Source organism: Rattus norvegicus, chromosome 6 (assembly GCF_021556685.1).
Source record: "Rattus norvegicus strain SHRSP/BbbUtx chromosome 6, alternate assembly SHRSP_T2T, whole genome shotgun sequence".
NCBI lineage: Eukaryota > Metazoa > Chordata > Mammalia > Rodentia > Muridae > Rattus > Rattus norvegicus.
In genome coordinates, this window is record NC_141539.1 from 16,297,291 (window position 1) to 16,313,089 (window position 15,799).

The 15,799-nt window shown below is 44.3% G+C and overlaps 1 protein-coding gene across 12 annotated transcripts in view; it reads right to left on the minus strand.

The window, feature by feature from the left end:
* Plekhh2 (pleckstrin homology, MyTH4 and FERM domain containing H2) overlaps window positions 1-15,799 on the minus strand; it is a 110,969-nt gene that overhangs the window by 29,936 nt on the left and 65,234 nt on the right. For all 12 annotated transcript variants that reach the window (XM_087553039.1, XM_087553042.1, XM_087553046.1 and 9 more), the window contains 6 exon segments: window positions 9,808-9,888; window positions 7,088-7,267; window positions 4,371-4,479; window positions 2,725-2,837; window positions 1,798-1,977; window positions 22-119 (listed from right to left, as the gene is read on the minus strand). In XM_087553039.1, the coding sequence (XP_087409165.1) occupies window positions 22-119; window positions 1,798-1,977; window positions 2,725-2,837; window positions 4,371-4,479; window positions 7,088-7,267; window positions 9,808-9,888 (761 nt within the window).

The following is a 15,799-nucleotide window of genomic DNA, read 5'->3' on the forward strand; positions in this document are numbered from 1 at the left end:
GCTGGGCCGTGTTCTGCACACCTGGAATCCGCACTCCTCTGCAGATGGACCTGGAGGAGCCACAGGAAAGGGTGGTGGGGAAGGAAGAGTCCAACGCAGAGCGCCAAGAGCTGCCAGCCCTGCGTGAGGAGAAGGATCGTTCGTTAGAGACCGTGCCAGCTACACGGACACATCGGAGCCGTGTGCCTGGCAGAGGGTGGGAGGGGATGAGCTGTGAACAGCTCTCCTTGTCCTCACAGTGTGCCCCAGCCACATACACACACTCTCTTCAGAGCATTTACATTAAAGGCATGGCAGTTAACGGTGCCCATGACGCACCCAGTCGTGCCTCCTGTCTACAGCTGCAGCACGGAAGCTTACTAATAGGTTCAGCAGCTCTCTCTGACGTCACACACAAAGACTGGGGACCTCACTCTCTATTGCTCTTGTAGGTTTTACGTATCCATTTGACATAACTTTGAGAAAAGTGGATTACAAAATAGCAAAAAGCTAAAAATAAAAGCCATACACTCTACCCACATCTCTTATTATACATACATCTTATTATACATACATATATAAGAGCAAAGTATAAAATACTGACAGATTGATTTGGGTAACAGGGTCATGTGTGATTTTTTTTTGCCCCTTTCCTCACTTTTCTGTGCTCCTTTCTATGTATTTTTCCTCATTAAACAAGTATAACATCAGTATTTTTAGGAATCATACATTGAAAAGGAGAGAAATATGGGTCTTATCCCTGAGAAATCTAAATTAGTAGGAAGAACTTATATAAACCCACAGAAAATTATAAGGAAAGATAACATCACGAATTAATCTTTTATGACATTCAGGCAATGGCTGGGGGCCCAAAAAAGATTTCCTGAGAGGATATAGTTTGGGATGATTTAAAGTAGAAAGGAAGAGAGGGATCCAAGAGGGACCTTGCCAGGGACTGACCGTGGAAGCAGCACAAGACACGTGTGCCTGCTGGACAGGGCAGGCTGCGGCTCCTCCACTGCTCAGGAGGGTGGGCCACTTGTTCACTGCTGAGGGAGCAGGGCGAGAATGCTCCTGGCATCAGATTCTGCCCTTCAGCTCCCAAAGCCACTGGAGGTGCTTGTGACCTGCCCTCAGCGAGTGCTGGGAACTGAACTCTGGTCCTCTGGAAAAGCAGTCTATACTCCAAACCACCTCTATAACCCTAACGTGACCACTAAAACCTTTTTACTTTCTGAAGCATGTTTAATGACATGGAGAAGTGATTATATTCTGTGATTTTAGAAGGTAATGTGCACAGTATGCTCCCAAGGGAGTTTATGATGTATATACACTTTTTTTTTTAAAAAAGTGTTTTCATTTTTTAAAAATTTATTTTTAAAGATTTATTTCTTATATTTCTATATACTGTGTACACTGTAGCTGTCTTCAGACACACCAGAAGAGGGCATCAGATCCCATTACAGATGGTTGTGAGCCACCATGTGGTTGCTGGGAATTGAACTCAGGACCTCTGGAAGAGCAGTCAGTGCTCTTAACCACTGAGCCATCTCTCCAGCCCTCTATATACACTTCTATAGAAGCATATGATAAGACAAGTGAACCCAAAGGATATACATCGTAATATCAGTAGTTATCTTCTGTTCCTACTGTCGGTATTTGCAGATGTCAGTACTGAATGCACATCATTCTTATGGTCAGAAGGAATTATTTGACATTGCATGCACACGCATCAATACACACCGCATGCACATGCATCAATACACACCGCATGCACACCCATCAATACACACTGCATGCACACGCATCAATACACACCTGCAGTGGTCCGGCCTGATTCTGCTGCTGTCTTCGCCTGGTCTGCTTAATAAGCTGACAGCAAATTTCACTCTGCAGCTCGGGATGTGTCAGGCAGACCTGCAGAGCGCTCTGAGCCAGAGAGATATGGTAGTCGATGGCGGGGGAGTCCACCACAGCGTTGATAAAGAGCTGGCAGGTCTGAATGGAAGAGGATACAGCGGACTGAGAAAAGACTGGGCTTACTTTGCACAAGTCACAGCCTTTCTAATTTTTTTTAAGTGGTAGGTTTTTTTGTCCAAAACAATGAAAAAAGATGTATTATGATAACTCCAATCAAAAGAAATCCAGAGTGGCTACTATAATAGCAGACCGAGCAGAGCTCAGAGCAGAAGGATTTTGCCAAAAGACAAAGAGGGTCACTTTATAATGGTGAAGGCATCACTTGGTCTGGAAGACACAACAATTACACTGTGTTCTTTAAGAACAGCTTTGAAACACATCTACCTCAAAGGTCGGCCATTCATTTTAACCCTCACATTTTCATGCTAAAGCTCTACTTGGGCCTGTTAAATACTTAACATTGCCCTCCTTAAAATGCCCATGCTTTCCTTTACCACAGTACAGTAGCCTCCTGATGGAGCTTCATCCTACATGTTCTCCAAAAGCCAGCGAGGCTGGGGGACACAGCTCAGAGGAAGATGTCCACTTCTCTCACTGTCAGTCACCATCATCACCACCGCCACCACCATCACCACCACCACCACCATCATCACCACCACCACCACCATCACCACCACCACCACCATCATCACCACCACCACCATCATCACCACCACCACCATCATCACCACCACCACCACCACCATCACATCACAGCCTGAATTTTCTTAGAATCAAACATTATAACAAATGATTACACAATTTGCCAACAAGTAACAATTTTACCTTAAACAGCTTAATGGCCTCTGTCTGCAGGGCTTCCGAAGGCAGTGAGGTCAGAGGGCACAGGATTCCTTCTTTGCTGTGACACAGCATGGGGTGTCTCCATATCTGGGAGGCTGAACACAGAAGAGCACATGAGCAGAGCACACACATGAGCAGAGTGCACACATGAGCAGAGCACACACATGAGCAGGGCACACACATGAGCAGAGCACACATGAGCAGAGGGCACACATGAGCAGAGCACACATGAGCAGAGCGCACACATGAGCAGAGCACACATGAGCAGGGCACACACATGAGCAGAGCACACACATGAGCAGAGCACACACATGAGCAGAGCACACACATGAGCAGAGCACACATGAGCAGAGCAGGAGGATTCATACATTCAGGTTCATGATCCTTCAGTTCATTCGGGCCTGGCTCACTTTCTCCCAAGTGTCAGAAAAAAAATAAACAAAATAAAAAAACCAAAACCAACCCCCCAAGCAATGCTGTTCTCTGTCACCCATGGCCCCTGTGGTCCCCATGTTTCTCTTCTGGCAGAGAGAATGCAGAAGAGTGCATCCTGACTGACTGGACTTTCACAATTCTACATGGCATCATGTTGCTTGCACATGCCAGTAGGTGATGAGCCGGCTAGAAAAGTAACTTTAACAACAAGGATCTCGGAAAGGATCCAGAGAGAAGCCAAGCAGGAGGAGATACGAAGACAGGAACATGGAGTCACTCCTGAAACCAAAACTTCTTAAATCCCAGCACTGCGGCTGGGTGTGCAGCTCGGTGGAAGAGTATGTGGTGCGCATGCAGCAGGCCCCGAACTCCACCCCGAACTATCACTGCCTAAATACTCGTCAGCATGGATGGAATGTGGTCTCTGTATGCAAATCAAGGGACAGAATCTAGCATCTCAACGGACACCTTACAGGACAGCTAATCTTCAACCCTAATGGGACGATTCAGAAATCTGTGAGGCATTTCCAGATGGCTTAACAGAGAAGGGAGACCCACTCTGAACACTGGGCCTCACTACTCCACAGGCTGGGGGTCTAGAGTGAATAAAAAGGAGAAATCTATATGATCAGTAGTCACCTCATCATCCTGTCACAGTGCCTTCCGCACCTCAAGGCTGTGTGCCCTCAAGGTGCAGGCCCAAAGTAACTTCCTCCCTTACCTTCCTACCTAATGAAGCACTTAGCTGCTTGTCAAGAAGTTGATCACAGTAGTAATAATGTAATACACCATAGCTGTAAAATTAATGCCAGCACAATGCTACAAATGCTATAAAAGGGTTAAATGGAGAGACGAGCTGGCCTTAATTTCAACACCGATGAAGCACCTTCTGAGAGTCACTGAATGGGCTAGCTGAGGGATCTAAGGCTAACCAGGATTTCATCATGTTAGAGAGGGGTGCCAGGGTGGGGCACCCCAGACAAGGGGAGCAATGCAAGCAGAGGCAGAGGGCATGACAGAGCAGAGCATGAAGGTTGGGAATGCTCCCGGAGCCTGAGAGCTCTGGCCCATTCCAAGCAAAGCCAGGGACGAGGTGGCCAGGCCACAGGGAAAGAGTAACCCATAATGTGAAGCCCCCATTAGGTTTGGGATCAGCTTCACAAACTCCAAAGCCTATGGGCTTATGAACTTACAGGGCTCTCCTTCTATATTTAGCAGTTTGCAAACCAGTTGTTCAAATTCGGATCCAACATTTACATTGTTGCTTCCAGCCGCAACAGTGAGGTGATAAAGCCACGCCTCCTTCAAAAGAGAACATGTTAACAGAAATGTTAGCCAAGATGTCCTGTTCATTTCACCAGAAGGAACAACTGCAAAAACAGTAAACAGAACAAAACAAACAAACAAAAAAAAAACCCAACCAACAACAACAAACAGAAAAGAAACCACTTTCTTCAAATTTTAATTTGTACATTTTAGAGTGTGTGTGTGTGTGTGTATGTGTGTGTGTGTGTGTGTGTGTGTGTGAATGTGTGTGTGGGGGCATGACACACATGTGTGCACAAAAGGCATGCTCCCAGCTTCCAAGGAGGGCTCACTCTTTTAAGGCATACTCAGTTTTCACTGTTCTTTACAGGCTTCTTAGAAAAGCACGATAAAATTAAGGAGTGTAATACAATTTAAGAGTCTAGAATAAATAGAGCTAATTAAAGTTATTTTAGGTTGTAAAATTCTTGTATTCTAAGAAATACAACAAAGTCTAGCTAATTTAAAATCTCACTACCAAAGTAGGATATACAAAATACTGAAGAAGTAAAAATAAAATTAATGAATAAAGTAATACCTAATTTTTCAACTTCTGTTTATCCTCTGTAGAAATACATGTATAGACTGATTTATTTTTTACTTTCGTTTTTCGAGACAGGGTTTCTCTGTTTGATCCTGGCTGCCCTGGAATTCACTCTGTAGGCCTGGATGACCTCAAACTTAGAGATCTGCCTGCCTTTACATACCAAATGCTGGGATTAAAGGCGTGTGCCACCACCGCCTGGCATGTAGACTAAATGTTTATAATAGTTGATACTATACTGAAACAGACTTATAATTTCTGCATTTATTAATACTTAGCATTATTAACTTTTCAGATAAAAGATATTGTCCCACCTAATTCCTGTTAGTTAAGGGGGGCATTTGTTATATTTTTTCTATCTTTTAAAAATATTTCTGAAATAAAGATTTTAAAATAATATAGCCGATTAATTTATGATAATTTTCTTTGTATAATATTGCTTTTGAAGAAACTTCTGGGATCAAATCCAGTCCTTGCACATGTGTGGCGAGCAGTCTGCCACCAAGCTGCACCAGTGGCCTCCCTAGTGAAGAGTCTTGGAAAGTAAATCCGGTCTCGATGAGGAACTCTCTAGGGACTGGCAGAAAGGTGTCTAGTGGGTGCTGCAGGAACTTCCCAGGTGCTCCCTCCAGCACTGAGTGTCTGCTTTCCCCACTCCAGGGGGTCTCACCAAAGTCTTTAAATCTTTGGTGATTTGAAAATCTGTCATTTTTCACACTTTCCATCTCTTTGATTACAAAAATCAAAATTCTATTTATTCATGATTAGCTGCCTTAGTAAGTCTTTAAGTGAGCTTTTTCTCATTTTTCAATTGGAAATATAATTTTTTTAATCAAACAGGAAACAATAAATGCATATGTTTGGGAGCCTGGATTTTGGAGTCAGAGAAATGGGTCCAAATCTCAGCAGGCAAGTGTTTCTGTCTTTCTCTCTGTAAGTGGAAATAAAACCATCTCCTACAAGAGTAAATGTAAAGATAAAGGCATCTACAGAGGACTTTGCCTGATACACAAGTTCAAACACAACCACTAACACTAAGACATGATTGTTTGTATGTTCAAGACACAGTAGCCACACATGGAGTATTTTGAGTTTTTGAGTAACCTAATTGCATTTATAATCTTATTTGATATAAAGGATTTTAATAAATGCTTGTTTATTTTATGTGCATGAGCATTTTACTTGCATGTATGTAAGTGCACCCCTTGTGTGCCTCATGTCCGTGGAGATGGCGTTGGAGCCCCTGAAATTGGAATTACAGATGGCTGTGAGGGTTGTGAGCTTCTGTGTGGATGCTGAGAACCCAAACTGGGTCCTGTGCAAGAGTCTTGCTGCCGAGCCCTGGGTTTGAGATTTTTAAAACTTTCTCCACCGCTGCCACTGTATTTCCTTACATTGTGTCTTTTTTTTAAAAAAGCACTTCTTAAAAAAGATATTTTAAAAAAGCTTTTAAAAGAAAAATTCGTTAAATTCTTTTAGCCCTTTAAATTCATCCAGAAATTAATTTTTGACAACTATGTAAAAATGAAAAATTACGGTTTCCTTAATAGCTAATTTCATCAAAATACAATAAACATAATAGTGCATATAATAAACACACAATTCATTTCCCATGAATTTGTGATTCTTCCTGTATCACACGTGGTTGTACACATAGAGCAAATATAACTTTTCACTTTTTGTTGTCTCTAAACCAAAGATTTACTGAAAAACAAACAAACAAAAAAAAGACAAACAAAAAAACAAAAACAAAAGCTGTCGGAGGCCTTACACTCACAGACGTGCCTAGCCTGTGAGGCTCACACCTCTACACAGGAGCTTCTGTCCCCACAGTTCACCATTAGTTTTGATCTTGACACAACTTTTGCCAACAGATTGAAGTCTGGCGTGTTTAGATGAGGCTTATTTCCAGGGGTAAAACTCGCAGAAAACACAAACTAAAAGGCTTTCTTTTTCTCCCCAAAAAATCTGTTCTTATTTCCATAAAATTGTCCTGAGACCCTCGGTACCCGAAGTATAACGTATGGGTCACTTTAGACGAACCACAAAGAAGTGAAATACCTTTTCGTGCTTAGATCCGATGAGCAGGTAAGTAGGGCCCTGGTCCTTGGGGTGGACAATGATGGTGTAGTGAGTGGACAACAGACAGCGCCCACTGGTCTCATAGTCCTCATCCGAGTCACATGACCTGTCCACCTCCTCCACCTTAGCCTCCCAGAGTTTGATCTGACCTAGAGGGAACTGAAGCAGAGGCCAGTGATGATAGTGAAGGCGAAGTCTGTCTCTCCTGTAGAAGTTACCGTGGCCCTTGCCTCTTCCCCTTTAAAAGGCATGCTGAACGCTAAGTGTTCATGTTGTTACAACGTAACATCAGCAAAACCCTAACTGCTATAAAACCACCAAGTGAACACTGGACATTTAACATCAGGGTCAACAACAAGAAGAATGCACTCAAGTGACGAATTCCTAGTTCAGGATATAGGTATATTTTAGCCAAAATACTCAGTGGACTGTCTTCCTCACAGACTGGCCAGCTCAAACCCCCGTTAGTGTCCAGTGTTCTCAGGCATTTATCAAAGTGTGTCACACATTCCTGGGAAAGGCGGTGGTTCTTTCCATGGCAATCGAAAGGCAAGCAAACTGTCCTACAGTTTACTTTCTTAAAGTTTCTTCTTTTACCAACATAAACATGTCCTCCCTGTTAGTCATTTAGTAGATGTGTATTTAGACTTTTACGCTAGCTAAGGGCATTGCAGAGCATTCTCCAGATATATAGCTTCTCAAATATTTGCAAATGTTTGCAGGGATTGCCTTTTTAATGCCTTACTATATATAGGTACTGCAGTCATCCCCCTGCATCAGCTTCTTGAGTACTGGCTACGATTCTTTGAAAAAGCCCATCCGAACCACAAAGACATGTGCTCTCATCCATTTCCACGGTGCATTCCAAGACTCTGTGCTTGGACTCCCTGTCCTGACCACCTACACGCACGGTGGGTGATCTCATCCAAGCTCATGGCTTAAGTCCCAGCCTACGCTAGCTGCTCCCAGATGCCTAACTCCAGACTCATGATCTGGACTCTGATGTCGAGCAGCCACTCAAGCTCCTTTCCGCACGTCTACCTTAGCCACCTGCTCCTCCCAGCTGTCCCCACTGCCCTCAATGACTTCATCTTTCCAAAAGTTTGGGCCAAAAGTGTTGACATCATGCTTTGCTGACATAAATTCCGTCAACAAGACCTCCAGAATATGTGGTAGCCATCACCTCCACCAACCACAGCTGTCTCCTGATTAGACTCTTCCCTGTTCTCTCCGGTCTGTTCCTAAATAGAAGGCTCATGGTTCCTGTTAAAGAGGGTGAGACTATGGAGGCCCTGCTTAAAATCCTCCAGTGTGTCTTGTCTCACTCTGAGTAAAAGCTGGAGAACATAGCACACCAAAGACACCTTAATAAATAAAGATTATTTTGTGCTCTGTCTCCCTGGTGGCTGGTTAATAATAAGGATTACTTAATCAAACATACATGAAATGTATTTGACTTTTTTTTTTTTTTTTGGTTCTTTTTTTCCCGGAGCTGGGGACCGAACCCAGGGCCTTGCGCTTCCCAGGCAAGCGCTCTACCACTGAGCTAAATCCCCAACCCCGTATTTGACTTTTTAAAAGTCGTTTTTATTTTATATGCATGTGTTTGTCTCTCTTTGTGTATGCCACATGTCTGTAGCTCCAGAAGAGGCCAGAAGAGGTTGTCAGATTCCCTGGAACTGGAGTTCCAGGTTTGTGAGCATCTGTCTCAATGTGGGTGTTGGGAACTGAACCAAAACTGGTTCTCTCTTGAAGAGTATCCAGTGCCTGACCTCTAACACCCTAATTTATGTTCAAGATGAACTCACTTACTGAACCTTTCTAAAACTGTGCCCCTAATTCTGTATCAGAACTTCACTGCCCATTTTTCTGAGCATCGGCTGAGCAGGGAATGCTGAACGCTGCTGTGCTCTGGGCCGAGACCTAAAGCTGCAGGCAGCGCTGTCATACAAGCTCTTCCCAGTTCCTCTGGACAGAGCCCTTCTAACGGCTGCGACTGCTAACTCCCATGCCACCCGCCACATGAGAGCAATGGCCCGAATGTTAAATCCAGCTGGTAGACCTGAGAGGACAGCCAGAGAAAAGGGAAGTAACTGACCCACACGGTCACTGGATGGAGTCTAGGGTCATTAAGGAAGCAGCCTCAGGCTGCTGACACGATCCTCTTGCACAAGCTTAAGGCTCGTGGATATTGGCTAAATTCCAAGGTGACTGAGTGTCCTCATCGACGGGCGACCATTTCACCTTTGGTGGAGGGCCTATCTTTCTACTTTCAAAGTGAAGAGTACTCCAGCTCCTGGGAGTGAGGGGGATATTAGTTTAAAAATGAGTAGACAGGATATCATGTGCAAGTGGACAGACCGGTAAGAGACCCCCAGGCATCGAGACCCAAGAGCGTGAATCCCCCCACTCCCCGGCCCCAAGCTGCTCACATCTTGTAGCTTTCCCAATTGGTCAGAACCCTGGGAAGAGCGTCTAAGTGAACGTTAGCAGTAAATCAAGGATTTGTTCTTCCAGTTCTTAGAAGGTGCATTAGGTGCAGGCTACTACAATAAAATTTAAAATAAAGGCCAAGGAATGACACTTAGTTACCAAAAATTCTAGTTTTCCCTAGCAACAGAAAAGTAAAAAAGAAAGGCTTTTCAAGCTAACACAAGCAAAATTCTTTTCCTCCTCGGGATGCTAAGAAGGGTACATACCTTATCCTCCTGACTCCGAAAATAATACAAGCACTTTCCAACAAGCGTGCACCAGACTCTCTTAGAGTAGCCGTGTTTTACCTGAAATTATATTTCAATGCATTAAAGTGTAGTTCAGAAGTCTGGAAAATTGCAGTATAGTTTTGTCCATTCTCTGTGAGGCTCTACCGGTGCTGGCTCAAGACAGATAATCTGGGCAGACTGCTCAAACGCTGCCCAAGTTTGCCTGTGACAGCAGCTGACAGCACAGCACAGACCCAAAGCTCCACAGTGAACCAGGCAACGCTTCCTGAGAGTCTGCTGTGTGTCTCACGTGAAGCTCCAGGCCAGAACAGAGGTTCTCAACCTGCAGGTTATTACTGGGGGTGGTCAAAAGACCCTTTCATAGGGGTTGAATATCCTTCATATCAGATATTTATGTTATGATTCATAACAGTAGCAAAGTTACAGTTATGAAGTAGCAATGAAGATAACTTTATGGTTGGGGTCACCCCACAATAAGGAACTAATCTAAAGGGTCACTGGATTAGGGTAAGGGGCAGATCAGGTGAGTACTGTGAGGGTCAGAACCTGGTGACCTTAGCTCTCGACTGGGCGTTCCCATCTGCACTAGACATGCTCGGCACAGGCATTCAAGGTCTACACCCACCACATCCTCCATTGTATAAGCACATGAAGAAACCCAGTCCCAACAGTAGGCAAACCTAAAATGAAGCTCCATTATTCCCATTCCAGAGTATTTTGTGTGCAAACACAGGCACACAGACACACACACACACAGACACAGAGAGAGAGAGAGAGAGAGAGAGAAACAGAGACACAGATACACACATAGACACACACACACAAGGGCAGAGACACAGACACAGACACACACACACATACACATAGACACAGACACACACACACATACACATAGACACAGCCACACACACAGACACACACACACACAGACACACACACACACAGACACACACACACACAGACACACACATACACAGACACAGACACACAGACACACACACACACAGAGACACAGACACACACAGAGACACAGAGAGAGAGAGAGAGAAAAACAGAGACACAGATACACACATAGACACACACACACAGAGACACAGACACACACACACATACACATAGATACAGACACACACACACAAACACAGACACACACACATACAGAGACAGAGACATGGACACACACAGGCACATATACACATACACACACAGACACAGACACACATACACCTACAGAGACAGAGACACAGACACACACACACATACACACACAGAGACAGAGACACAGACACATACAGAGAGAGACAGAAACAGAGACACAGATACACACACACAGAGACAGAGACACAATGACACAAACACACAGAGACAGATTCACACAGAGACAGAGACAGACACGCACAGAGACAGAGACACAATGACACAAACACACAGAGACACAGAGACACAGATTCACACAGAGACAGAGACAGACACATGCAGAGACAGAGACACACACAGACACACAGGGACACAGATTCACACAGAGACAGACACATGCAGAGACAGAGACACACACAGACACACAGACACACAGAGACACAGACACACACACACACACACACACACACACACACACACAAATTCATGCTCTGGTGTCCTCAGGCAAGTGACTTACCCAGCTACCCTGTCACAACGTAGGATTATTGTATACCTCCCTGGGCTATCTTTTGACCAAGAGACAACACATAAAATCAAAATATAATAGTGACCACAATAAATGCTTCCTTCCTCACTATATAAAGAGTCAAATGCATGTCCTCTCTTAAAACCACAAAACCAACTAGCCTTGTGGCATTCGACGCTGTGGTTTAAACAAATAACTCTGCCTAATGCTTTGATGGCTTTTGAATGTTCCTTAAGAAACAGCAACAACAAAAAGATGCATTTGGCAAGGCACCCCTCAGTTTAATTAAATTTGGAAACATATATTTACAGAGGAATATCCTGGGCTTTTAAATAGTACGCTGCAGGGCCGTTTCCTCTTTCTTTAAAAAGAAGGTTCCTCAAAACAGGAGCATAATTCGTGTACTTTGGAAATGACTTATTTTTAAAATAGAACAATGACTGCACCTAGACCAGAAGTGGGAGCCTTTATCACTACTACAAAGCTTGCTTTTCAAATGCAAGCACAGACCATCCAGATGCATACATCTTATATCGGATGTCTTCAAACTCTGGATCCTAAAGCACTTTAACAAATCCCCATGGAGATGTAAAGGGGACCTCAAAGGTTTGGCAAATCAAACAATTTAAAACCCGAATTTTGCCCTTGGATAATAAAGGCTTTCCATATCGTTGGTGTTAAAATAGATTTTACCCTAATCCTCTGTCAACACACAAACACAAGCTTCCCTGGTCCCCTCCCTTCCTGTCATCTTATCCCTATAGCATCTGCAATAGAAATCCTGTCTGACTGACTTTAGTATCTATAAGAAACTCTGAGGACAAACCTCACATTTCTGAGTGCTTTTGCCTGAACATGCTTTGCACGTTTAAACGAAATATCTTTCAAATTTCTAAGCCCCGGGGGTCACTATGACTACCTCCCGTTTCACAGTTGCGAACACTGAGACACGGGGCCTGTCAGTAATTTAATCGGGCTCACACAAGTTGTGCCTAGGCAGTGTGGCTCACTGGTTCTTCCTCTGGCTGCCTCAGCGGTAGTGTCTCTTCAGCTGCGTTCTTTCTATTTCCAATAAACTTTGCCATCTCCCACATCTCCCACCCAGCCCTTCTCTTCACACCCTGTCTTTCTTCTGCACTGGGAAAGGATTCACTTCTGTAACTTACATCCTGCAGCCACCATCCACCACAGCCTCCCAGTCCCGGGCCCTCAAGCTCACACTGTTGCTATTCTCTGACCTTCCTGTCTCAGGGCCCCTGACTTGACTGTCTTCTAGTGTCTCCTTTCCTGCTTGGTCTCTCCTCCCTCTCTGCCAACCTGGGATTTGATCATAAAACAATTCTTGCTCCAGGGCCCATGACCAAATTGCATTCCTATGTTTCTAACAAATCCATTCAACAAGACTTCACCTCCACGCGCCTTTAAATAGCCCAGTGGAGGATATGAGAAAGGAGGAAGCTGTGGTAGGTGGGTATCCGGAAACAGTATTAGCCATCGTTAGTGACTGTGGAAGTGCATGGTGAATCTGTGAAGCGACTTCACGTCCTTTATTTTTGTATATTTGAAATTCTATCATTGAAAACTCACACTTCAAACCACCGCCTCGACAGGCAGGCAGTAAAGCAAGGGAAAAACTTAATTGTGGAATTCAGATGATGGAAATATGGGTGTTTGCTGAAGAAATTCTTCCAAATATATTTCATATTTAATAAAATAAGATGCCCCTGACCCTACACGAAAATGCTTCTGCTTCTAGCATGTGCACTGATTGGAGATACCAGAGAAAAATAACTGACATGGACTCCAACCGTTACAGTCCAGTGAGCCCTTAGTAATGTGTGTAAGTCCCACGTGTCTCACCACATTTCTAGTGATTACAAGCAATCCTATTCCCACTTTTGTCTTAGGGAGAGCAAGAAAACCAATGACATTAGAAGTGACATCATTCCACGTCCCTCCAATGCAGATGTCCGTCTGCAGCTCTCCTCAAGTCCTTCCACTGTGCCCTTCCCTGATTCCCACCTGCTCACTTCCAGATCTTAATCTCCCAAGTCTCCTGGCTTCTTCCCTCCCTGTAAATCCGGGCGCAGGTCTTTCCCATTCTCTCTGACTCCACGTCCCCCCAGCTGGATTCCTTCTGATGGACTGGAGAGTCTAGACGGCCCATAAACTCACACTCTACACTGGCCTCCCACTTTCCCTCAACCCCACTGCAATGTGCTCTCTTCCTGGAGCGTGTCAGGCATGACCCAAAGACCCCCACCGTCCTGCTCAAGGGTTCCAGTCCGCAGTTTTCTTGGTCTCAGGGTTTTTCATCTATGCCTCTACAGTCCTCCATGGTAGAGTATGCCGGTCTCTACTCCCTACTCTGAAGACCTACAGTATGTCCTTTTTGCTCATTTTCATTGTTCTAACAGTCACTTAAATGGTGCCAAATCCCCAAGCTGTCCTTTCTCAGCCAGTTCTCTCCTCCTAAGTACACTATGTTGTGTTGTCCACCAGGAGATGACAGGACAACTGCGTGAGGTAATTTCCACCTCTACCTGGTCTCCAAGGATGGAACTCTGGTTGCAGGTTCATGTGGCAAGCACCTTCACCGGCTGCGCAATCTTGCTAGCCTGTGACGCTTCTTAGGTGAGATGTCTTTATGGGACCCAAAAATAACCAGCCTGTGCATCTCCTGAAGCCTGTCCCTTTCTCACCAGTGTTCTTTCCTAGTCCCATCTTTCATCTGGATACTTATAAAATCCTGTCTGCTTCCTAACCCCAATCCAAACAAACTGGTTTTACTGCTGGCCCCCACTTAAACGCATCCTCCCGTTTCGTTTCCCACGACAGTTCAGAGCCTCATGTCCAGGATGACTTCAGCTGTTCCTAGACCACGCCTCCTATAAGTTCATCGCCCTTGGCGAGCAAGCTGTCAACAGCATGCGTATGTCCACATGCCCAGCACAAAACCCCGAGGACTCTTAGAGAAATTGCAGAGGGAATGTTCTTCTTACACATTAGCACGAACATGCCAAGGACAAGGTCAAAATTAAAACAGTCAAGTTCTTCGTAGATGTCGTCACAGTACGCATCTAATATTGATCATGTTAATTGTTATGCTTTAGTCTCAATAAAAACATTCTTCGGTGCCAGAAATGGCACATGCCTCTATTCTGAGCACATGGAAGACAGAAACAGGTGCATCTCTGTGAGTTCAAGGCCAGCCGTCTACGTAGTGAGTTACAGGACCCCAGGGCTACACAGAGAGACCCTGCCCGAAAAAGCAATCCTAAGCACCAGGAGAGAGATCTGAGAGGCAGCCTGTCCATCAGCACAGATGGCTCGGTTATTAACTACGTCATTTAAGCTCATTTAAAACGCAGGCATGGGCTGGAGTGTTGGCTTACTGAGTGGAGGTGTTTGCTGCATGTGTCTGACCCTGCTGAAGGATCCCAGAAGCCACATAAATCCCAGTGCTAGCGGTACAGACACAGGAACTTCCCCAAAGCTTGCTAGTCAGACAGTCTAGGCTCCTGTTGGCTCCAGGCTCAGTGAGAGAAACAAACAAGCAAGGTGGAGAGCGCTTGAGGAAGACACTTGACCTGAACTTCTAACTCACACACACACACACGCACACACACACCCCACACTAACACACTCATACACACATTTATACACACTCACATATACATACATACTCACACACCGCACACATATACATATACACATTCACCACATACCACACACCCCACACACACACCCCACACAGTCACACACTCACACTCACACACTCATACACATTCACACATACACACAAACTCACATATACATACACTCACATATACATATATATACTTACACACCACACACATGTATATACACACACTCATACATATACATATTCACACATACACACATACATACATATATACATACATAATACATACATAATACATATATACACACCATACATGTACACTCATACACATACATACATTCACACACACCACACTCACACATACTCATATACATACATACACACACAGACACAGACACACACTCACACATATACACATTCACACATACACACAAACTCACATATACATACACTCACATATATATACATATACTTACACACCACACACTATACATACACACACTCATACACATATACACATTTACATACACACACTCACATATACATACATACATTCATACATACATATATACATACATACTCAAACACCATACACACACACTCATACACACATTCACACACACCACTCATACATACTCAGATACATACATACACACACA